This window comes from Oryza brachyantha, chromosome 1 (assembly GCF_000231095.2).
Source record: "Oryza brachyantha chromosome 1, ObraRS2, whole genome shotgun sequence".
NCBI classification, from domain to species: Eukaryota; Viridiplantae; Streptophyta; class Magnoliopsida; order Poales; family Poaceae; genus Oryza; species Oryza brachyantha.
Window position 1 is genome coordinate 30,470,147 of NC_023163.2, and position 24,078 is coordinate 30,494,224.

Sequence of the window (24,078 nt, forward strand, 5' to 3'; positions counted from 1 at the left end):
CGCACAAAATAAACGCATTAATCAACATAAATGCCAATGGAAAATACAAATTGAAAAATACAAAATACACAGGGATGGTTCTTTTAATAGAACACAGGGAAAACACAATAATTAAACGAGAGTGATAGCGAGACTCAAAAGAAATGTTTCCATGAAGTTGAACCTTCTGCTAATTTTTATCCAAAAAACTTCTTGTCTTGAGCTACTATTCAATAGGACTCTTATACGACGGCTGAAGTCTCATATATACCTTTGTTGCAATTGTCAAAGCAGAAAAATTCAAAAAAAAAATCATGTTTGTTAATAAATCAAACTCACCATAAAAGCAAAATACAGATTTAAGTTATTAATAAGGACATATTCATTTTAAAGGGAAAAAATAAAAGATTGTATTCCTAATGATTAGATTTATTTGAAAGTCCTTTACTTTGTAGGAATAAAGTAGATAAAAAAGGGAAATTTTATTATTTTTACAGGTTGTAGAGTGAAAACATAGGAATATCTCGTTAACTTAAATCTCCTAGAAAAAAAATCCTACAAGCTGATATTGACACATATTTCTATTTCTCTACTTTTTATATTTAAGTGAATTAAAATTTTTCTAACCAAAATAGCTAATACCATTTTCTAAAACAAACTTGAAACCACGCCTGTAAAACCCCACGGCTGAAAACTCTGCTGAGTGAGACATTGAGCTTAAAATACATTATTTGTGTGGCTAGTGGAAGCAAAAGCTTTTAAGCCAAGTGTTGTTTGGCAGATAGTCAGGTTGAGAAGACTAGGCGAGATCGATGACACAACTGAAGTGGGTAGCGATGGGCCCCGATGGACCAACCCCTCGCACAGAGAGAGAGAGAGAGAGAGAGATCACTGAAGGCTGCTGCTGTAGCTGGCTTCTACCTCCCTCTCTGCGTCTGCCACTGGCTGCACACTGCTAGCTGCAGCTGCTCCTGCCATGCACGTAGTACATGCTGCGTGCGAGAGAGCGGTGTTCGCGTGGCACCGGCAAGTGTGTGGATGTGCTGCTTGGTGGCCATCAGCACCTGTGCCTGCGCGCGTGTGGAGCGGCAGGGAGAGCGGAACGCCGACCGGCCGGTTAAGTTAAGCCCGGCCGGTAGCGATAAACAAAAGCTTGCACTGTACTGGCTGGCTGGCTGCAGGCAGCTCCGTCTCCGACCAGGCAAACAGTAACTATATCGGGCAAAACCTTTCCAGGCCATTTATGGCGTATTCTAAAAAAAAAAAGAGAAAGGGGACACTGTGCTTGCTTGCTCCGTCTCCTCTTTCTTGATTACAGATTTACAGTGTTGTGCTAGTGCTACGACCTGCATAAATAAAAAATAATAACATGTGAATTAAACTTATATATGTGTATATATATGTGTTTCGAGTGATCTAAAAGTTAAACTTGAAAAATAAATTAGAATGAAAAACTCAATATTTACTCTAAATTTAGGTTAGAATTTAAAAATTAGCTTATAAACTTTAACAAAAGCGAAAAGACGTGGCTATATGCATATAAATTTCTTATATTTTGATATATGTATAAAGTTTAATCTTTAAAAATAGAAAGTTTATAAAAAAATTTACATATTAAGTATCTTTGTCCTGTAATAACTACAACCTCGTCATAGTTATCATGGGACGTGAGGAGGTAGTATCTAATGAAAAAAAATAATGATTAGGATTTGGTACTTTAGTAAGGCGAGCAGCCATTAAACAAAACCAAAGGCACGGCCATCCCCTAATTTGAAAACATCATATGAGGAAGCTGTATCTACAAAACTACTCCATCTGTCAAAAAAAAACAACTTTTTTATTTTTTATCGAGTATTTGATCATCCGTCTTATTTAAAATTTTTTAAGAAATTTAAAGAAATTAGTCACACATAAAGTACTATTTATATTTTATCATCTAATAAAAATAAATTAATCGTAAAATTTTTTTAATAAGACAAAAAGTTAAACATTGTATCTAGAAACTAAAAAGTTTGTTTCGGGACGGAGGGAGTATACACTTGTACCATGTTTGCTAATGCAAAATATTTACTACCTGTTTTCAAATAAGATCATTTTTAGCGACTCCCGTTTATCCCAATATAAGTTCATTTTTTACGATAGCAAAGTCGGTAAATAAATTTTGATAAAAAGCTCTAAAATTTTCAACATATTTAAGGTGTAAATTTAAAATTTAGGTTATCTGAGCATAAACGAAAAGAAAAAGAAAAAGAGATGAATATGTTAGCTTGGAGCGGGGCGTTCCCCGTTGCCTGTTTCGTATATATACGGCGTGTGCGAGAGCGTGCATGGTGCTACGGTCCTCCGGAGGTGCGCGTAGGTGGGGGCGTTGTCGGGCGTGGGGCGGGTCACGACGGCAACCCCGTATTGGTCCCCCTCGGCGACAACCCAACCCCGCCCCGCACGTATTCGTGCATCTGCCCCCGCCCCCGCCCCCGCCCCCCGCTATCCGGAGGAGATCGCACGTCGCAAGAAACAGAGAAATGTGCATAAGCTACTAGCACGTACTCCTACTGGGCGACGTCGCTGCTACGCACGATGGCGGAGAAAATGCTGCGGCTGCTGCTGCTGCTACTAGTGTAGGGGATGGGGCGTCATTTTCCATGAATTACTGCTGCTGCCTGCGTCTGGATTATGCCCGGATTGACGTCCATCCATCGACCATAGAGTCATAACCCCCCAGCAGAGCAGCGGCTAGCTAATGCCTAGTAGAGCTCGTCTTTCGATCGTCTCTCGCGGCCTCATCTCTCGCTCTGTACATTTTGTCGCAGGGATCAGGGATCCCTGCACCGTGCAGCCAGGGTGAGCTTTGAGCACATCGCTCCTCGCCTCACCAACTCATCAATGCAAATACTACTGCTGCTGCTGCTCCTCTCCTGTGGCCTGAGCAGGACAAACTAGCGGTCGCAACCGTATTTTTTTCTCTCCCAGGCTAATGCATCCGTGTTTCGCTTGCCGTTCCAAATTTTTACTCTTCACCGTGACAAGCCTAGCTACCCAGACAGTGGGCATTAGGGGTTATTTAGACGGGCTAAACTTTTTAGCCTCATGTCATATTGGATGTTTGGATACTAATTTTAAGTATTAAATATAGACTAATAAAAAAATTAATTTTATAAATGAGTGATAATCCACGAGACTAATTTTTTAAGCCTAATTAATCAATAATTAGAGCATGTTTACTATAACATCACATAGGCTAATTATGGATTAATTAGGCTCAATAGATTCGTCTCACAAATTAGTCTAAAATTATAGATAAGTTTTATTAATAGTTTACGTTTACAATTTATAATACATTCGATGGAACAAGAGACTAAAAATAAATCGCTTCTACATACAGCATAGTTTTTCCTGTAGAATTAACGTGTCTCAAGTGTCAAATCACTATCAAATCAAATGTACTCCAGCTCATATGTTTTGACACTGCTATCCGTCAAGAGCCGTGGTTTCGCACAGGCAAAGCTACAGTACTAATCCTGCAACTGCAAGGCTGCGAGAGTAGGCCAGCACCTCTCGGTGAGGTCGCCTTGCACCGAAATGGGCCGCCATTAGCTACGACAAAGGAAAAAAAAGGGCACGGAAAGCAAAAGTTTCTGCGTTTTTTCCCGCGTTTCTGGGGATCAAAATGGGGGAAAGAAATGGAGTGGCAGCAACTGTAGCCTGCCAGCTCCTGTAGCCTTTCGGGCACCGGTGAAGCTTCTGCTTCTCCCCTACCGGAACGGCACTGTTCCAGGATGATGGGCCAGCAGTGGTAGAAAGAAAGATACACCATACACTGATACGCATGTCTGTGCATGCTCGTTTTTATATGTGTACATGGACTCTCCAGTTCCATCTCTGTAGTGTGTGACTTTTGGAGGGAGGCACAGGAGGATGGCACTAGCAGCAGTAACGGATGGATGGATGGATATTCACTGTTGCAGTGCTGCCCATGTCAAACTGGAATCCTGGATGGATGGATGGATGAATCATGGCTTGTGTCCCAGATTTGGTTGAAGCAGGCAGACTGGCTGTTGTAATTAGCATTGTAACGAGCTGTTGTATTTAGCATCGTAAGGATACGTGGTTCTGCAATGCAGTTAGTACAGTTTTAAGTGAATAAATATAGCTGGGGGCAATGCGGTTACAGTTTTAACTGAATGAGTGTAGCAGAGGGTCGGTTGCTTCCAGTCTTTCAGAAGAGGTTCAGCTTTCAGTTCAGTGCAGCTTGTTTGCGACGTAAAGGAGGTGGCTGATGTTTGTTGGGGGGTAGTTCTGCAGGAGCTTGAGATTGGAAGTGAAATCACCGGCCAATAGGCGTTTCCGGACAAGAATCAACATTGCGCAGCAGATTCTGAGCAAGGTCTCCTGCACTCTCAGCAGATAACGTTTCAGTCGACGAACTGGAAAAACAAAAGTTTTGCAGGATAAACCAGGTTGTTTTGTTTGCTACCTGAGGACCATCAGGATCACTTAATAGTGTGTCCCATATATGAATAGTGTCAGCAAAGTTGAACTCCTGGGTTAACAGTAGAGTAATCCACCGGAACGCGTAGAACTGAGGATTAATCTGCAGAAACCATGCTTGTGATTATTTTGCTGCAGGCACAAATAAGGATAGTAGTGGCAGTAGTGCGGATTTCCTGCTACAAATGTTTCGTAGCATGATGACAAAACTACTGTAAGAATATTAGGTCCATGCCAGATCGAAATAGATGCAATGTATAGTTTGAACACTACATAAAGCAAGTCTGTCAGAGGACCACACTAAACACACCAGGAATGCCAGTACTCAGTACAAAGAAGTGAAGAACCGACTTACTTCTGTTGTTATTTCCAAATGACGCTGAAGCTCTCCGTCATACTTCGCAACAAGTTGCGACAGTTTTAAGAGAGTACCTTGAATGCCAACAGCACTGTTGTCTAGTTTCTGGCAGAAGTTGTCTCTAAACCCACTAAGTAACTCCACGAAGCAGAAGAAAGAATCAGCTTCTGCAAAGTTCTGTAGGGATTCCAGATAGCAAAATCATCGCTTAGATAGTCCAACATTGACGAACAGCAACTGCCTACAGTCTGCTCTAAATTGTACAGGATGTTAAGCATATATATATTAAAACAACTGCTTACTCCATACAGCATTTTTATCATCTGGATCACTCCGAAACACAAAGAAGAGCGGTGCCAAAATTTCATTCATCCCTTGTACATAACGTATTCCAGCATTTAGCTTTGCAAATATAATCAGTACATTTTTCAGAGATTCCTGGTTAGGATGGCCAATGATTAGTCAGGTTACTGAGCATTCGACTGTTTAGGCTTAGATAGTGGAGCTCACCTGATTGGACTTTGCAAAAGACGAATCTCCACAGAAAAAATGCATGTCAGGGTGAGTGCGCTTCACATCACGGTCAATTTGCTCCATAATCTCTGAATACTGTGTGCAAGGTATAATTTCAAAGGTTATATACATTAGCAACATAAGGATGATGCATGGTGTGGTGACAAACGTAAACAGGGGGTACGCACACCAAAAGGTGTTTGATACTCCCAAAAACTATGATCTAAGACGCGAGCCTACTTGGTTCTAAAAAAACATTTGCTTCAAATAGTTTACCAGCAAGTATTTGCCTAATTCTGTAATCCCGGAAATAACAAATTGATATAGGAGCATCATTGTTTAGAACTGCTATAATGTCAAGTGGTATATACTGCACTAGTCAGGCTTGGTTAGTCCTATGATCAAATCACAAACGCTCTAAAACATGCCTGTAACTGTTTAAAAGGAATGTAAGCAAACCTGCTACTGGAACCAACATAGTTCTGATACAGTAAGATTTAAGTGTATTTCATAAGAGTAAAGGATCTAACAAGAAGCAACTAGTCACAATGTGAAAAGAATTTGTAGACAAACACCACCCAAAAGTTAACATCGAGAGGCAACAGTGTGCACCTCAAAGAACTGATTCCACGCACTAGTCTTCCCAAGGCTCAATGGGTGCTCTTCTTTGGTTACCTCCAACCTATGAAGCAACCCGTTATTGATGTTCCCTGCAGAATCGCTCCCTTGACCTTCTAATTCCTGTCGCCGTGCAATTTCCATCTACCTAGCAGAGTTATGATTCAGGATCTCTTCTTTTAAGTGAGGTTTAAAAAAGTAAAAGGGAATTCCAGGTGCTACACACTACAACGCATCTGTAACTTATAGTTGCGATCAAGATAGAGACAGAGAATCTGAATATGAAGTATCATACAGGATTACAAAGGAACTCTTCTTTGAAGGCTGCATACTGTGATCTCTTCTTTGCTAACTCCTGCTCCCACAGTGCGCGATCATTCGGTACATAGCCCAGTAAAAGCTGCAAAACTAACATATGCTTTGTCACCAATTTTTTTATTTTTGAAGGTTGGAACACTGACCACATCAAATTAATTTTAAGAAAACAATAGTAAACAATATAAGAACCATAGGCCAATTTTATTTAACCAGACATTAGCACCATATAAGGAAAATTGTCTGAAGGCTAGCACAATGACCACATCAAATTAATTTTATTAAAAAACAACAACACTAAACAAAAGAACCATATGGCTCAATTTTTTTTTAACCCGGACATTAGCATCAAAAGAACCATATGGCTCAATTTTTTTTAACCCGGACATTAGCATCATATAATGGACATGTGTACACAACGATCAGTAACATAAGACAGTAGGATAATTGTCTAACAAAATCTAGAACACAACAGAGAGTAATCTACCGCCATTGCCCTCATCTCATAAACCTAACCTCCAAACTGAACCTACGGAACGATCCGAGATTAATGCAAAAACAAGCCAATCGAGAGCACCTTCCACACAGTCGGACGGACGGCGGCGCCGTCCGGAACTCCCTGAGCAGCCAGCATCCTCAGCTCATCGAGATCTATCACCTTCTTCGACAGCTGCGCCAGTTCCCCAACCCACAGAACGACCAGTCAAAGATGAACAACAACAAGCTAATACGACAGGACGGAGGCTAATAATGCGATATCTTCAGGAAACCTCACCGCCGCGAGGAGACGGGACTGCCGCGAGATTTCGAACTCCGGCGGGGATCGCGGCGAGCTCGCCATGGATTTAGAAATTTTTTGGATGACTTTAGAAATCATCATATTGTATGCTGACTTTTCATGGTTAGGTAGGGCCCACTTCACGGGCCTCATTAATGCCACATGGGCCTTTGTAAGCAGTAAATTTATTTGATGTCCCTTAACTTAATAACGAGTTCAACTTTTGTCCCTAAACCATGATACCAGGTGTAATAGGTCACGTCAGCCGAAATCACCCTTCAAATAATTTTAGAACTTATTTTGCACCGTTTTTTATAGTATTTTTTTTTGGTTTGGAGGACGAAAATATGATTAGTTGATATAAGGACCTTAGGGGAACTTAATTCCCCTTTGTAACCCATACTCCAACTAAGATCGTAAAGTGAGCCGATATTTTCAGCCCATCTTCTGGAGCCCATAAGCTGGAAGCGAAAGCCCAGCAAGAAAACTAACCAGTAGGTGAGAATTTTATTTTTCGTATCATATTATGTTTTTTTTCTCATCTCAAATATATGGGAGATCCGTGTATCATTGCATTAAGAAGGAGAGAAGTACAAGTACATCTGTACATGGAGTCTCCATGCGTTACCAACACCACATGATAATTAATATATTTAGACCGCATTCGTCATCCCTCCTTGAGTTAACTTATTTGTCTCGTTTTTCGTGTGCACGCTTCCCGAACGGTTAAACGGTGTATTTTTTACAAAAATTTTCTATAGGAAAGTTGTTTCAAAAAATCATATTAATCCATTTTATATTGTTTGATAATTAATTAATCATGTACTAATCTATTACTATGTTTTATGTTTTCTGCGTCGGGACAAGTTAATTAACACCCCAGCCGAACTCGGCCTTAATGAGATTGTTAGTACTAGATATTTAGCGTATGGTTAGAAGCAAAGATAAGGATAGAGAGCAATGTACTGGACAAAAGACAACATGCTCTCTGTTAAGATTAGCCACACACTGGAAGTGAAGACCCAGCAAAGAAAAAAAAAAAACTAACCAGGAGCTGAGATTTTTTTTTCATATCATATCATGTTATTTTTGTCAAATATATGGGAGATCTGCGTATCATTGCGTTAAGGAGAGAAGTACGAGTCCATCTGTATATGGAGTCTCCGTGCGTTACCAACACCACGTGATAATTGATATATCAGCACTAGATATTTAGTATGATAGCACATTGCCCGTGAGTTGCAACAAGATTTAATTTTAAAAAATATCATAACATGCTATTAATATTTTATTTTATGTGTCATATTTTAATTATTACATATATTTGTCTCACGGTTTTTTCCATTCTCACAGTAGAGTGAGTAGGAACGGTTAATATATGAAATCCACCATTATTTTTTCTTTTAAAAATAGTGTATAGATAAAAAAAAAAGGAGTTAGTGGTGGCCATCACTAGCCATGTTTATAGAAGTACAGATGATCAGAAGCAAAGATAAGGAGAGCAATGGACTGGACAATGACAACATGCTCTCTGTTAAGATTAGCCACACACTGGAAGTGAAAAGCCCAGCAAGAAAACTAACCAGGAGCTGAGAATTTTTTTTGTCATATCATATTATGTTTTTTTTTCTTCTGAAATATATTGGAGATCTGCGTATCATTGCGTTAAGAAGGAGAGAAGTACAAGTCCATCTGTACATGGAGTGTCCGTGAGTTACCAACACCACATGATAATTAATATATATTAGTACTAGATATTTAGCGTATGATTAGAAGCAAAGATAAGGAGAAGGAGCAATGGACTCGACAAATGACAACATGCTCTCTGTTAAAGATTAGCCACACACTGGAAAAAAAAAAATAGTTCACACAACTTGTACGGTTTTGTTGTGAACTACTAATCCTTTTGATACCTGAAAAAAAAACTTGTGAAGGATGTTTTCATTGGATTGTGACGATAGTGACGACAAGATTATAAATATCCTCTCGTGTTTGGCACACAATCTCTGTCAGGATCAAGTAGTTTACAGTGCAGGAAGCTGAGACGAAGAAGTAGATAGGAATGCCCTGCAAGAAAATGAAAAGGGTCATCTTTAACTAAACGGTATATTTGTGAAAGAAAAATATTTTACGAATAAAACTTTTGCGTAAGTGATCTCGGTGATATAAAAGCAAATGCTAGATAATAAACTAAAATGAAAAAAATCCTCAAAATTAATTCTAAATTTAATGTTAAAAATTTGGCTTATAAGTATATAAGCAAAAACAAAAATGGTGTAATAACGTTAGAGGGGATAAGCTGTGTGAGCAGGTCAGAAGGTCAGGTGTATGTGTACACGCATGTATACCAAGTATTTTACACTCCAGATAACAAAGTGACGTATATTTTTGTCACTGCATATATAATGTTAGTTCCTAGATCAGGTAGAGCTTATAAGTCTGAATTTGACCAGGCCAATAACAATTTGGTCTTTTTCTAGATGAACTGTGCTCTGTTAGTTGCAATATACAAGCGTTGTGATGAACTGATCTCTGTTATGGGTCAGCTTTTCAGAGCATTTTCCATGTGGTATATATTAGTCTTATAAATGGGGAAATTAGCTGGCCTGATACAAAAATCACAAAAAGGCTGACCATAATGGAGTAGCTAGGTTGCAGCTTGCAGATGAATGCTCGTAATCAACCATGTGTTTCATCCCTGCATCCTAATTGGCACAGGTCTTTTTCATTACCTGCAAATCAGAGCAGGTAATTCCCATGTAGTACAGGTAAAGTTTGGTGCTTTGCCATTTGAACAGAAGATTGAACTGATGAATCTGTGATGCGGAGATCCGGTACGCGATCTTTTATTATTTTTGTTTTTGTTTGTTTGTTTGTTTTTTTTTTTTTTGCAGCTGATCAACTCTGAAGCCGACAGCGCCGGCAGCAACAGTGTCATGCATGCACACACAAGCTTAAATGCTGTCATTATTAGCAGTCACCACTTTATTCATTGATTAGTGATTACTGTTCTTGTGACATTGGCTTGATGCAAGGGGCAAGCAAATTAACCTCTTCTCAAGGGTCAGAAATAGCGTGTCTGAAAGGTCAAACCATACCGGAAGAAAACCAGCTAGCGTTTGTTTGGTAAACGAAGTGATCAGATATCTCAAGGGATCTACCAATCTATATCTGTCTTAACCGATAAATCAATCAAATATTCTTTAGGCCATGATGTTTGGTATATGCAGTACTTAGAGCTCGAGAAAAAGGTATGCTCAGCAGAAAGCTAGGTATAACCAGCACAGGTTTTTTCCTCGCTATATGCATGAATCTCTCTTCCTTTCATGGACAAATTAATTAATTAACTGACCATGGATTTGTATATTCTTGGAACTAACCCTTGGCACTCCGAAGCAGCAAAAGTGCTCAAAAAGTGCACATTTAAGTACAGTAGATGTCAATTCGATGGAACTATTTATAGAATTTCTATACTTATGTCTACTTTTTGTTGGGACCGAAAAAAACTTAGATTAGAGCTAAGCTAATGTAGTATTTTACTATTTTTGAAATTTGTATGATGATTTCACATAAGTTGAAGAGAATTATAGACCAATGTCTGGTTCTGTTTCTTTTCTAAAGATAGATTTTGTGTTTTTGTTGGCAAGTTGTTTAATTACTAAAACTTATGTTTTGTGCAAAAGTTTTTAACTTGACCAACCTATAGCAATTTTTAAACTTAAAAGTATTTAATTCAGTAATTTATATTATTAAATAGCTAGCATAGAAACAGAGAAATTCTAAATATCTCATGAAAAAAACACCATCCTAATGCAACATGCATGCAATCGTCATGCAACAGCTTAGCACATAGTTAATCTGAATGAGATATGCCAGAAAAACCCTAAGCACCCTCTTGGCCACGTCGGCTGTCCATGCATGTGGCCGAGACATCCCCATAAAACCACACGGCCCAACTTGCTAATTACGCGATTAGTAACTAAAACAGTGGGCCCGCACCGTACGTGGGACTAAACTAATAACCTGCCACGTCGGAAGTGCCCTCCCCCGGATAGAGCCGAGGTGTAGCGGCGACCCGCGCGGCGAGGGCCGATGCTGAGCTGTCACCGGCGGTTGCTTCTCTTGTCCGTGCTGGGGATGAGGACGCGGAGCGCGGCGGGGCCCACGGGGAGGTGCCACGTCGGCGCTGTGGGGTAGCCTATGTGGCGCTTGCTCGTTCCAAGAGCCGGTTTAGACCACGCGGCCCCTGCGTGCGACTCGACCGCGCACGCGCACGTCAGCACTCGCGTTTTTGGCCGGCCAGATTTTGCGGTTTGCTCCCTCGGGTGCTTGTAAATTCCGTAGAGGGGCTTGTTGGGTTTAGATGCTATCCGTGTTCTGTCGGCCACTTGTAGTAACTAAATAAGTTTTTGTCAAAAAAAACTAAATAAGTCGTATTAGTTACCATGAGTGATCATTGAACTAATGTTATTTTTATTTTTAGTAATGGAGTCATGAACAATATACTTTGATCAAACCATTGTGAAATTATAGATTTAAGAATGTGTATTGTATATATTTATCACCAAATCTTTTATCCATTATCTAAAAAAAATATTTATCACCAAAAAAAATTCACAAAACTACTCCATTCCGTTTTTTTCGTATTGGGCGTTGTTAAGTTTGACATTTCGTTTTATTCAGAATTATTTGCAATATGAAAAATATAAGTCAAACTTAAAGTTACCTTACTAATAAATCAAATCATAACAAAATTATTAATAGTTTTATGTTTTTAGTAAGATGAATGGTTAAACATATATCTATGAGTCAACAACATCAAATAAAAAATAATGAAGTATATATTTAAAACATTAGAAAACTACATTATTTAATTTCAATTTTCAAAACTACATCTTTTTAAAACCAATAGTGATATGTCTATAAACTCTAAACTCTGTAGTCTTTTATGACTATTAAATCTGTGTTTTCATGAGATGAGACATTATATCTATATTTTTATAATAAATATGAGTTAAATGTGTACTTTTGTGATATACTACCTCCGTTTTATATCGTAAAACTTTTTGATTCTATCTAGATTTATCATTGATCAATGTATATATAGTTTATTCACGTCTAAATTCATTAGCATCCATATAAATATAGGTAAAACATTTACCTAGTATAACGAAGAGTGTGTTTTGAAATATACAATTTTACAATAATTTGGTATAGGCTTGTAAAACTTACTCATAAAGTCATAATATAGTTTTAAATTAGTTGGTCAATATCTTACTTCGACGATTTTAATGATCTATGGTTGCTATTTATTATTTGGTTTATCCTGACAGGCTCGCTCCAGCTACCTATCATTTATGTTCAAAATGAAAAAACACAATTGGCTATTTTATGGATAAAATAACCAAATACACATGTTTGAATATATGTGCGTGGTAACATAAGTTATTGACGTTTGATAGCAAGATAGGATCACAGGACGGTAACGACTGAGAAAGCATGTTTTAGAAAACCTCATCGGGGTACACTTAAAGGGCTTATGTGAAAATAAAATTTTTACTGGGGGCCACGGCGAAAAAGAGCTATGCTTTTGCTTCTATATAAGCGTTCAAAAAACCGCGGCAATTGGCCTCCCAGATGCGCAGTACTACTGCTCGCGCGCCGCGACGCCTCTGCTGAACATTTCGCTCTCTTCCCAGATATTTTTTTCCTCCTCACGATTCCTCCTTCCTCCCATCCTTCAGGGGATTCACCTGCTCACCCGTACGTGCACGAGATGTGCCAGCCTCGGGTTGCCGCCGCCTCCGCCGCCGCAGCCGCTGCCGACGTCGAGGTCGTCACCTCCTCCGGTCGCCGGAGGATCCCCGCGCATTCCTCTGTTCTTGTAAGCCTCTTCTTCTCCAGCGATTCTTGAACCTTTTCTTTGATAGGGGTGCGTTTGTGTGGTCAATTCTGGTCGGCGTCTGCCGTTCTGAAGAGGCAACTTGCCGTTCTTTGTTTGGTCTCTGAATCAACAGGCGTCGGCGTCGCCGGTGCTGGAGAGCATCCTGCAGCGCCGCCTGAAGAAGGACGCCGCCGCCGCCGCCGGCGGCGGCGGAGGCAAGGTTGGCAGAGCAGTCGTCCGGATCCGCGGCGTCACCGACGACGCCGCGGCGGCCTTCGTCCGCCTCCTCTACGCCGGCAGCAGGTACCGTGCTCTCGTCCATTCCCCACTAGGATGGGATTGCTGTTTACTGTTTCGCGCAACCGTTTCTTGCGAGCCGAGCAAATTAGTCGAAGAATTAATGGTCCGCGAAGACTAATTGGTTGTATTAATTAACACACGAGGAGAAAAGAAAAACATGGCACATGTGTAGGCCACGCTGACAAGAAACTTCCTTTCATAGTGTATTTAGTTGAAAATTCTAACTTTTAGTTTAGTATATTTAGTAGGGAGTAAGTTCTTTCTTGTTGATCATGGTAGTAGTAATTGCTAGTAAACTCTGAAACCGATTGATAGAACGAATTAATGTCGAAATTCCTGTGTTTTTATGTATCCTGACATAGTGACACGATAAACAGTAGCTGCAAATATGCTTCACCACTAGTATTTCTAGTAATTGCTGTAGTTTAGTAGAGGCAATGTTTTAGCAGTTTAGTAATTGCTAGTAAATTCTTTCTTGTTAATTATAGTAGTAGTAATTGCTAGCAAACTTTCAAATCGATTGTTACAACGAAATGATGTCGACATTCCGTGCCTTTTTTGGTGTATCCTGACACAGTGACACGATAAACAATAGTAGCTGCAAATACGCTTCACTGCTAAACATTCAGAGCGAATGTCGCTCAAAAAATGAAAAAACAGACAAAATCTTGTGCTTAAAGTTTTAACCCTTGCTATTTCAGCAGTCATATCATCCCTGGCCCGGCTAAACCAAGGATATTTTCATCCTGACCAATCAGAGCTTGCAGTCTCCCAGATCCAATGGACCACTCCAAGAATCTCTCCAAGTGATTAGACACATCATAGGTGGAGTCTCCGTGATAGAGCCCCCCTCCCAGACTCCTAGTTGTCCAATTTGCCGATTTTTTCTGCCCCTCATCAACTGTGCCAGCCAACTGACAAGCCAAATGACACAACCACACACACACACAAACAAAAGCACAGCACCAAAACCTCACAGAGCCATACGAAACCATGCCGATTGCAAGAGCCGTCAAGCCGATCACGGGATCTCGTGGAGCAGAATCCAGCCCGGCCTCGCCGGCGACGGCGACGGAAGGGAGAGGGGAAAAAAAAAAAGAAAGAAAGGACGAGAAAAGGTAACAGTAAAGCGAGGCGGCGACAACTACTGGACCCGACGGCTGGTTTTTCTTTTTGGTTTTTGGTTGGTGTTGGTGGTGGCGTCGTGTGGTAGCGCCTGCCTAGTTGCAACCCTCGCCTTGCTAGCGTCAGTGCGCGGCTCCGGGGCGACCAACCAACCGGCCGGCCAAGGCCAAGCAAGACGCTGCGGCGATCGCAGGAAAAAGCCGTTGCTGTCGCTGGTGTGGCTTGCACGGACGGGACCGCTCGCCGCCTCAGCCATCATCTCGTGTTGGGTTTTAGTATTACTACTGCTTGTGGATTGAAAAAAATTGTCCCTTTTTTGCGTGTCGATGAGGAGAGATAGGAACCTCCGTAACCGTCCATCGTCCCGATCCGTTTGAAACGCATGGAGACCTTCTTGTTTTTTTTATTTCTTAGAAAATAAAGACATTTAACGAGTTTTATATGGATGCTAATAAGTTCATATATATATATATATATATATATAAGTATAAACAATCAAGTCACTGATTTTATCGATTGGTTTTTGATTAATGTGCAGCGGTGATGAGGAGGAGATTGACGAGAAGAGCGCGGTGCAGTTGCTGGTGCTGGCGCACGCGTACCGGGTGCCGTGGCTGAAGCGGCGGTGCGAGGAGGCGATCGGGTCGCGGCTGACGGCGGAGACGGTGGTGGACACGATGCAGCTGGCCGGGCTGTGCGACGCGCCGCAGCTGCACCTGCGGTGCACCAAGCTGCTCGCCAAGGAGTTCAAGGCCGTGGAGAAGACGGAGGCGTGGCGCTTCCTCCAGGAGAACGACCCCTGGCTCGAGCTCGACATCCTCCAGCTCCTCCACGACGCCGACCTGGTAACACTTCCATCCACACCAGCGGCGTGGCCATTAATTTTTCTTTAGATAGTCCCGTGCCACAAGTAACATTATATATTAAAATTCTTAAACACCGAAAATCATAAATACAAATATTATTTTAATTAAGTAATAATAAAATAATATAGAACGGTTCTTAATGGAAAAAAAGGAGTTGTCACGGTCCCACCTAACTACCTACTTAGGTACGGCCCTTATCACACCGTACAATTTTATACGATTTTCTATTGATATAAAACAGCCATAAAACTTTGAATTTTCCTGTTTGCGAACACACTCATGTGACGTGCTACATATTTCACCAGAGGTCTTTTACGAATGCTACACTTAAGCCTGTCAGTGGATTGTAATCCAATCCAAATCCGCTCTAATCCATTTCTTTGCTAATTAGTCTATTAAACCAACCCGTACCAATTATTCTTCATTGGGATCCAATCCAAACCAATCCAACTTTGATTTTAGCCTAACCCGCACCAACCCATTTGATTAAAATGGATTCAACCCACTCTTGTAAAATAGATGCACCATTTGATATGTATAAACCCGGATCTAAAATTTTAAAACTCGCGTTCACACTATAAAAGTTTATCAAATTTGACTGAAATTTAGTGAAATGATCTGTTATGTATAAAATCAACTTTGTGCAAATTTTGGTTGATTTCTACATGTGGACCCACGTATGTCTATTATCTTATCCATTAGCTATCCAATTAAAAGATCCATTTACCCTCCATGGGTTTAATCCATTTAGAACCTAAAATAACCTAACCAAATCCAGTCCATATAAATCCATTTGTCTCTGTAACCCAATCCAATCCAGACCATCTGAAGTTACAATCCATTTGCACCCAACCAAACATAATCTAAATTAAAACCAACCTATTTAACCTATTTTCATCCAATCCATCAGCAGGCCTAGCTACACTTACTTAGTATCTCTGCAATCTCTAAGATAGACTTTTTCAAAAGAACGATAAAATTTATAATGTTGACGCTTTAGGATACCTTGGGTGACACACGGTTCCAGTGAGACCGAAATGCAGGGGCGGATTTGAAGGTGGGCCGTGCACCAGGGGAGCATGTTTGCGAGCGTATTTTACCGGATCTTTCAAAGCATTTCGGTCCCTGAAACCGGTGGTCATGCCCGGGGGCCACCGTGTCGCACTCATGCGCACATTTCATATCAAGTCGTGCCTCTGCGTTTCGTGGTTGGTTGGTTGGTGGATAAGAGTTTCTTGTGCCTTGGCCCTTGGGTAGGCTAGGCCGGTCGGTCCAACCACGTCGAAATGGACGGCAAAACGCTTACCGTCTCGAAGCTTCCCAATCCTACCAACGTTTTTGTTAAGGTTGTAATGTCGAATGACTCTGATTTTGACAAGAACCGACAAAATACTGAGTACTAATACCATGGCTAATTGTTTTTTTTTCTTTTGAATTGACTAGAACTCGATAGTTTTTTTTTTCTTTTGGTTACGAGTTTATGGTTGTTGATTGGTTTTTTGTCCGGCGTGGATGGTGCGTGCAGCGGCGGCGGAGGTGGCGGCGTAAGAGGGCGGAGCAGGGGGTGTACGTGGAGCTGAGCGAGGCGATGGGTTGCCTGACCCACATCTGCGAGGAGGGGTGCACGGAGGTCGGCCCGGTGGGGCGGGCGCCGGCGCCGGCGCCGGCGCCGTGCCCGGCGTACGCGACGGCGTGCCGCGGCCTGCAGCTCCTGATCCGCCACTTCTCCCGGTGCCACCGCGCCAGCTGCACGCGGTGCCAGCGCATGTGGCAGCTGCTCCGCCTCCACTCCGCGCTCTGCGACCTCCCCGACGGCCGCTGCAACACCCCTCTCTGCATGTGAGTTACACGCATCGGCGAGTTGGCATTGCACCGATGATCTGGTTTTGATCGTGAAAAGGTAACCAATCTTGTGTTGTGTCGTGCAGGCAGTTCAGGCGAAAGGAGGAGCAGAAGGCGGCGGCGAAGGCCGGCGATGACGACGACAAATGGGGGCTTCTGGTGAAGAAGGTGAAGGTTGCAAGGGCCATGTCTTCCCTGGGCAAGAGGAGGCAGATGAGTTGCTCTCAGTGCTAGCAAGTGTAATCACGGCATCAGCCTGAGACAGTTTAAGAATTAGAGTACAGTATGTTTTAGTTGGAGTGTACTGTAGTACTAGATAAGCATAGGGGATGAGTGTATTGAAGTGACCTATTTTTTTTTTCTTTTTTTTTTGGTTTCTTTAAGATGGTTTGGTCTCTCAAGCTTGAGTTACTTCACTGTCTTCTCTTTGTAGAGTTCTTTGTTCTTTCTGTGGTGAGAAATGGGCTTAAATTTGTTGTAAAAATTGCCTGTATGTTAAATAAACATATAATTGCAAGGTATTTGGTAAATCATGACGAATGATGCCTGCATCGACGATTACATTTCTTTCAGAGACATTTTTTTTTGTTCTTTCCCTTAGTAAGCTAGCTAATGGCGAGGTCAACCTAAAACACAACATTCAAGACAACGATGGCCCAAACCGACACCTTTTTCTTAGTGCACAAACCTTGAATATGAAGGACCCAAGCTGGTTTTCAAGAAACCTTGATAAGGAAAATATTAGATCAGGCCTCAATCGTTTATCATTTGTTTACTTTACTTTTGTACGTTGGGTTCCTCGAGTACCATAAAGCTCACAAAGTCGTAATTTATTCATGATGCAGTGGTCAAGCAAAATATACTCTATAATGCAAAAGAATGCTATGGAAGAATGAAATCGAACTCAAAAGAAGGCAGTGCAAACAAGACTATATTTTGTTATTTAGAAATGCGAATAGTTCGTTAGAATAGCAACCAAGATGCTGAAATATCGTGTTCTGAACATGAGACATTTGCTTAACAGAAAAAAAAACCTGCTCAAACATATATGAAATGGATATAAAATAATAAGGCAAACCAAAGAGATGGAGCTGTGGTTGGCTGTTTTATATAATACAAACCGCAAATAACTCATCATGAGCATAGCCGCTTGCATTTGATAAAAGGTTATAAGACCTCTTGTTTATTGGAGGTGTCGAGCATACATCAGCCAAGCATTATCACTTGGAAAGTACACCCGAAGGAAGAAATATGACAAAGCAACTCTAAAACCATTGCCAAATGATAATCATGATTCACTCTCTTTTGCTTGGGCCATTAGCTCTGCTTGCATTCTCTTTATCTCCAGCTCCCTTTCCATCCTCTCTTTCTGAAAGAACAAAACCACTTTCAGCAGATTCAAATAAACACTCTTGTACATGCATAATATTATAGACATCAATTTGCACCAGGGTGTTTCAGACTAAGTCACTGCAGTTTCGGTGGTGGGTATGTATATAATGGTGGCCAGGTAGACGTGATTTTTATGGAAAGAGCACACAGAGGTATATAGCACAAGAACCTTCAAGTTTGTCTTTCAATCTAGCATTAAAGAAAATTCAGGCAGAAGTTACGCACCTGATGCCCACTTGTCTCAATAGCAATCCACACAAATGAGGAGCAAACAAAAGTGAACATGCATATAAAGTCAAACAATTTTACTCCTACCTCTAATGAGTTTGGACACTATCCTTTGCCATCCAATACCATTTCAGTGCAGTCAAGATTGATGATCAATTGCAGCATTGAAATGCTGGCGTAGGAGTATATAACAAACAACCGATGTGATATTTTTGGCAAGTAGGTTGCAAGTTGTTCATGAGAAATTACCCTTAATGTGAGACAAATGCAACAAACCAAGAGAACAGCATAGTAGCAAAATACTTGAGCTTGAACCTTGCACATACTAGGTTATAAGCCATATTTGGGTGATTCAACCTAGTAAGAGCCCTGCAGAACTATATGAATACAGGTTACTAGGAGTAGTTGTCAGTGGGAAGTTCACGCTTAATGTGAGCTCCATGTAACATCAGGGTATGGCATTAGGCAGTGAGTACTGCACGATAGCCTACATGCTACAACAGTTCCTTCACACAGCAGAATCATATTGGGCTCACATGCATTTCTGCAAACCTGAGATTTCCTGGTGCTTACATTGCATTAGTGCTTGCTGTGCCATAGATTTCATTTCAGATGTAGCCATTATTTTCGTTGTGATTACAGTAACACTCCAATCTTTGTTTCAGATTTCAAATAAGAATCCGAGTCTATACACCTTTTTATAAAAGTAAGCCACGAGAGGGCATCACAGCCACTAACTTAAGAAGCCTAGGTTTCAAATCTGAAGCCTAAACTCAAACGATCCAACCCCAATCCAATAATCCGCGGTTCATCAGGCCAGGACGGATCGGGCAAACCCCAGCACAGCACAGCCTAACACCCATGTGGACCAATCGCGCGCAGAAAAAACCTAGATCTGACGCGCCGAGCTGATGAAATTGGTGCGGTGGGGAGTGGGGAAAAGTGAAATTAGGGCAGGAAACTAGCGTTACCTTCTCGTCCTGGTGGAGGGCGATCCAGACGTGGACCTTGTCCATGGACTGCCAGAAGAGGAACGCGCCGAAGGTCATGGCGAAGTAGGTCGCCACCTTCACCATCGTCGTCGTCTTCTCCGATCTCCCCCTCCCTGTCTCCCTTTCTCTCGCTCTCGCTCTCGCTCCGCGACGGATTTGGGATTTGCGTCTCCGGGACAAGGGAAGGGGATACACACACGCACTCGCGCACAACCTCTTTTGGGCTTAGCAGGCCGAGTGCCGCGTGTTACTGGAACTTATTATGGGCCCCCATTTACAGATGGGCCCAAATGCAGTTTTCGTAGTACTGACATAATTCTGATATCTATAGCCTAAACAGCAATCGAAGGAGATAAAACTGTTCTTAAAACAAACAGAAGTAAGAGTTGGCAGAGTACTCCCACCGTCCCAGAAATAAAACGAATTTTTGGGTTTGGTAATCCAAGCAGAGTGCCAACACTAACCAGGCTCGTGTATTTCTTTATGTAGTAGTAGTTCATTTACAGCTTACAAGAAGCTTACATATATGGCAGAGCACAGAATATTACAATGGAATGCAGCAATGGTCTGCACCTTGTTTGACAAACAATCGCGCACCCATACGAAGTATCAAAAACTGAGTAACATCATAATACATCTCTCAGTTATATTACCCATCGCCGCATAAAGTGTACATAAGAGATCACTTCTTTTCACCTCACTGTTCCTTGCACATTTAAGCCGTCAGGGCAACAGTTATGCATGCTAAATAAGCATACAATAGAGCCACACGTTGTCTAAACAGCATTTGTCAACTTGTGATGCATCATGGCACCTTCATTATTGCAGTAGTCCACTTCTCTTCCCCCAACCCATGGCTACTATGTACATAATCGTGCAGCCAGCAATTGTTCCCAAAGTGGTTTCCCAAAATCTCATGTTTGATGCTCGTTTCTCGTCATCATTTGTAGGATCAGTATAAAGCGATATACCAATATTCATACCAAAAATACCAACAACAGCCACTCCAGCAGTAATGACGACAGTTGCAGTAGAGAGCATGACCCCCATCTGTAGAAGTTGATTTTGCTTATCATCCAGCATGATGTTGATGTAATCTTCTGTATCATCAACATACTCTCTCAGCTGCAAGCATGGAAAAGAAATGTCAAATCTCAGAGCATATGCACATAGCACATAAGAATTAGTTTATTAACCCTCAACTACACAACTATGCAGAGTCAAAACAATAGATCGTTGTAAATAACCTCCAATGAAATCAATGAGGAAAAGAAAGAGTCAATGCCAATGGATTCATGAAATGCAATGCACCACCAAGCAGTTAACATAAATGCACAGAACATTATAAAATTGTCGGTTCTTTGGTCATATCCTTGCTAACAATCTCGGTCAAAAAAATAGACTTGCTGACAACAGATAATAACTTGTAAGAGCACTTTGAACAATACAAGGAAAAGGGAAGGTTGAAGTCTATTACATGGGATAGCTTATTAAGCGTGCCATCAATTTGCACGAAGTAGGCCTCCAAAAGCATCTCCAGTTCTTCAATGTGTGGCTTATAGCCAATAAAGCTACCATTGCTTACTTCTGCCTCACTTCTATAATCTTCATCCCTAGACAGATATAAAATGGTATGCATGCATAGCGAGTTAGAAACAAACATGGCTGATTATGGATAGAACTCACAAGAATACATCTTGTTTCATACTTTCCAGGAAATTTAGACATGCTTATGACTTACCTTTCATCCTCCAGTTGAGAAGGATCATCAACCTCAACCCTAGATGAAGTCTCACTGTTTTCTTGTCGGGTAAGTTTTTCTGTCAAATACATTTCAGCCATGTCCATTTCATCATCCAATAAATGTTCAAGTTCATCCCTCACCTATAAGAAATCATTATATTGACAATGGTGGAATGCATTCAGCGAATTTTGCAAGGGAAAAATATCAAGAAGAAAAGCGAACAAACTTGTGAGGAAATTATGTAGGACAACAAGAGATCAATGCTTGCGTGTGCACACACATGCATGGCGTTGTTGCAGGCTGTGGCTGTGGTATCCGGCCAGCGGGTGTGAAGAAATGGTGTGCCAGGTGAGGGAAAGTTCTCCGCACAACTTTTAAGGTTAAACAAGTACTCTTGCAGCCAGTAGAAGGAAACAACTAATCATGTCTGATAACACCTACTATGATATAGCAATTGCACTTAACCGGAAAAAAATAGTTTGAAGCATAAAGCCATAACCATCAGATAGAAGCATACAACCATAAACACAAGATACCACTGTGTTTCAATCTCCAAAAAATGAGAGCAATATAAATAAGATTTAATTCAAACTGAGAACAAAAGAACCTAAAGGCAGGTTGACATGAAGTGATAAAAAATATATATTCCCTACCTTCTGAACACGGCCAGATATTGCAACCAGGCGGCTCTTGATTTGCCTAACTCGCTCAAGATTTAGTGTGCTTATCTTTGAAGTCAGCTCATCTAGTGCCGGATATGCCTCTTGCTCCAGAGTCGATGTCTGAAGAGGGAAATGGGTTAGACACTAGCAACATTAAGTAAGTTATTTTACAAACTATCTGTTTCTACAAGAAGCATGCGAACGACTCTTCCACAGCTATTCTGAAGAACCATGCATATCAAATTTCTAGATGTCTCTCGAAAGGGCTTGGACTCAAGTTCTTTTAGCCACTTAACCAGCACATTTTAATAAATTACTTAATATTCTACATAGTACATAACAACAATGACTTAGTTATCAAATAATCATAAAAATGACTTAGTATGTACCAAAGCTTGATATCAGTTCAGTTCCATACATGAATTTGAATAACTTCACCAAAATTTAGACAGATCACGTATGGAAAAACACTTACTTCCTCTTCTAGGGATCTACAGGCTGACTCAAGGCACACTTCAAGTGCTCGGAATTCAAAAGGTAAAACCTTGGTGTTTCCATCTTTTGTAGCAGTCAATGTGGGCATACTGTTGCTGTGAGTCATTCCGCCTACCACATTGGCATTCATGTTAGCCATCCCCACTCCGTTTGCTTTGGATGAAATCAGAGCAGGAAATGGTGAAGTAACCGCAGATGATTCGCCATCCATATCAGTAAACTCTGCAGCCTAATAAAGAAGAAAAGGCATTTAGTGATATAACCCCTCTAAAACAGCATCATTTTTGGTCAGCACATAGAAGTAATCCATCATCTATTGCTCTGCCTATGCGCCAGCCTGGGTGGCTTCGCCAGATCCTTCTGCATCTGCTAATCCATTTCATCTTGGTTTGCAACTATCTCACAATGGCTATTATCACTAAGGTGCAAAGTTAACTGAGGAAACCAATAGAAAATAAATGTATAAAGCTACATGCGCCCTCACAAATGTATTCAAGAGCAGCCTAATGGCAACTTTGATAAACAAATAATCCCACAAGATGTGCTGGGGATATATTGTAATTCTTAGCCACTCCAACCACTTCTACCATATAAATCCTATCACATCCATTATCCATTATATAAGCAAAAGGGCAATATGAATCCAGGGCAGTTCCGTCTACCAAAAGCTCAGAACTCATACCATGATTCTTCATATATAAATATAGCAGGGGGAGGGGTGGTGGTGTTGGACCTGGTCGGAGGACGAGGCGAGAACGCGGGCCTGCAGGTCGCAGACAAAGCTCGAGAAGGCGGGGTCCTTGGAGTTGGGGAGCAGCACCTCGGCGGCGGTGATCACGGCCTTGACGCGCTCCAGGTTGACGACGATGGCGCGCTCCCGGCCCAGGATCGTGGAAGGGTACGACAGCAGCGGGTCCAGCACCCTCAGGTCCCGCGCCGGCAGCCCCGTCCGCGCCATCACCGCGTGCTTCCCGGCCTCCTCCACCCGCGCCTGCCCCGACGCCGGCACAACCAGCCACTCCCGGCTCGCGGCGGCGGCAGCCGCGCCCGCCTTCCGCCTCCCGCCGCCGCCCAGCGCCACCGACGGCCTCATCCTTCCCTCCCCCCTAGGGTTAGGGTTTCGGTTGGAATCGTTCACGGAAATGTGGAGGAGAAGGGGAGGATGCGTTCGCGGGAGCCGGGTGTCCGGGAGGTCGGCACGCGGCGGTGGTTGGCTGAGAAGAGAGACACGCGGAGAATTGGAGGGCCTAAACGTAAATATTTTTAGTGAGATTACTCGATTCTAGAAAGGATTTTTTTTGCAAAATACCAGGATCACTAGCAAGGCAATGGTAGCATCTGTGAGCCAGGGGTGTTTCTGCAAAAGTGGTTTTGATTCGGGAGCCATTTTTAGCCGTTGGATCACGCCTCTTGCCGCTAACCCACCGCTCGATGGATTCTCGAGATCGTCGTGTTGCTCTTGGCTCCGATACCCTTCCGCCCCCTTCTCCCATCGCCGC

The 24,078-nt window shown here is 41.8% G+C and overlaps 3 protein-coding genes across 3 annotated transcripts; 1 reads left to right on the top strand and 2 right to left on the bottom strand.

Annotated features, from left to right (window-relative positions):
• Window positions 1-3,352: 3,352 nt before the first annotated feature.
• LOC102716915 (TBC1 domain family member 13-like) lies at window positions 3,353-7,142 on the bottom strand. Its single transcript, XM_040524846.1, is given in 10 exon segments — window positions 3,353-4,368; window positions 4,454-4,570; window positions 4,823-5,002; window positions 5,135-5,263; window positions 5,336-5,434; window positions 5,951-6,076; window positions 6,078-6,104; window positions 6,252-6,356; window positions 6,849-6,941; window positions 7,047-7,142. Coding segments are annotated over 10 exon segments (1,092 nt in total). The 5' UTR covers window positions 7,113-7,142; the 3' UTR covers window positions 3,353-4,218.
• A 5,547-nt stretch (window positions 7,143-12,689) lies between these two features.
• Window positions 12,690-17,618, top strand: LOC102701230 (BTB/POZ and TAZ domain-containing protein 2). Its single transcript, XM_015836731.2, has 5 exons — window positions 12,690-12,933; window positions 13,067-13,236; window positions 14,897-15,203; window positions 16,750-17,063; window positions 17,153-17,618. Exons 1-5 carry the CDS (start codon window positions 12,826-12,828, stop codon window positions 17,298-17,300), a joined length of 1,047 nt encoding a protein of 348 aa, XP_015692217.2. The 5' UTR covers window positions 12,690-12,825; the 3' UTR covers window positions 17,301-17,618.
• Window positions 17,619-20,129: 2,511 nt separating this feature from the next.
• On the bottom strand, window positions 20,130-23,789 carry LOC102701507 (magnesium transporter MRS2-F). The gene is made up of 6 exons (XM_015832790.2): window positions 23,313-23,789; window positions 22,560-22,808; window positions 22,076-22,204; window positions 21,420-21,562; window positions 21,156-21,291; window positions 20,130-20,803 (listed from the first exon to the last, which is right to left on the bottom strand). Exons 1-6 carry the CDS (start codon window positions 23,670-23,672, stop codon window positions 20,498-20,500), a joined length of 1,323 nt encoding a protein of 440 aa, XP_015688276.2. The 5' UTR covers window positions 23,673-23,789; the 3' UTR covers window positions 20,130-20,497.
• Window positions 23,790-24,078: the final 289 nt, after the last annotated feature.

What these genes read in the sequence shown, in the direction of transcription:
- LOC102701507 (XM_015832790.2), bottom strand. Translation starts at nt 23,672, where the DNA reads ATGAGGCCGTCGGTGGCGCTGGGCGGCGGCGGGAGGCGGAAGGCGGGC. An exon ending in GTAGATCCCTAGAAGAGGAA is followed by an intron (nt 22,205 to 22,559) that starts GTAAGTGTTTTT and finishes TTCCCTCTTCAG; the next exon opens with ACATCGACTCTGGAGCAAGA. An exon ending in TCTCAACTGGAGGATGAAAG is followed by an intron (nt 21,292 to 21,419) that starts GTAAGTCATAAG and finishes ATATCTGTCTAG; the next exon opens with GGATGAAGATTATAGAAGTG.
- LOC102701230 (XM_015836731.2), top strand. Translation starts at nt 12,826, where the DNA reads ATGTGCCAGCCTCGGGTTGCCGCCGCCTCCGCCGCCGCAGCCGCTGCC. An exon ending in CCGCGCATTCCTCTGTTCTT is followed by an intron (nt 12,934 to 13,066) that starts GTAAGCCTCTTC and finishes CTGAATCAACAG; the next exon opens with GCGTCGGCGTCGCCGGTGCT. An exon ending in TGCAACACCCCTCTCTGCAT is followed by an intron (nt 17,064 to 17,152) that starts GTGAGTTACACG and finishes TGTGTCGTGCAG; the next exon opens with GCAGTTCAGGCGAAAGGAGG.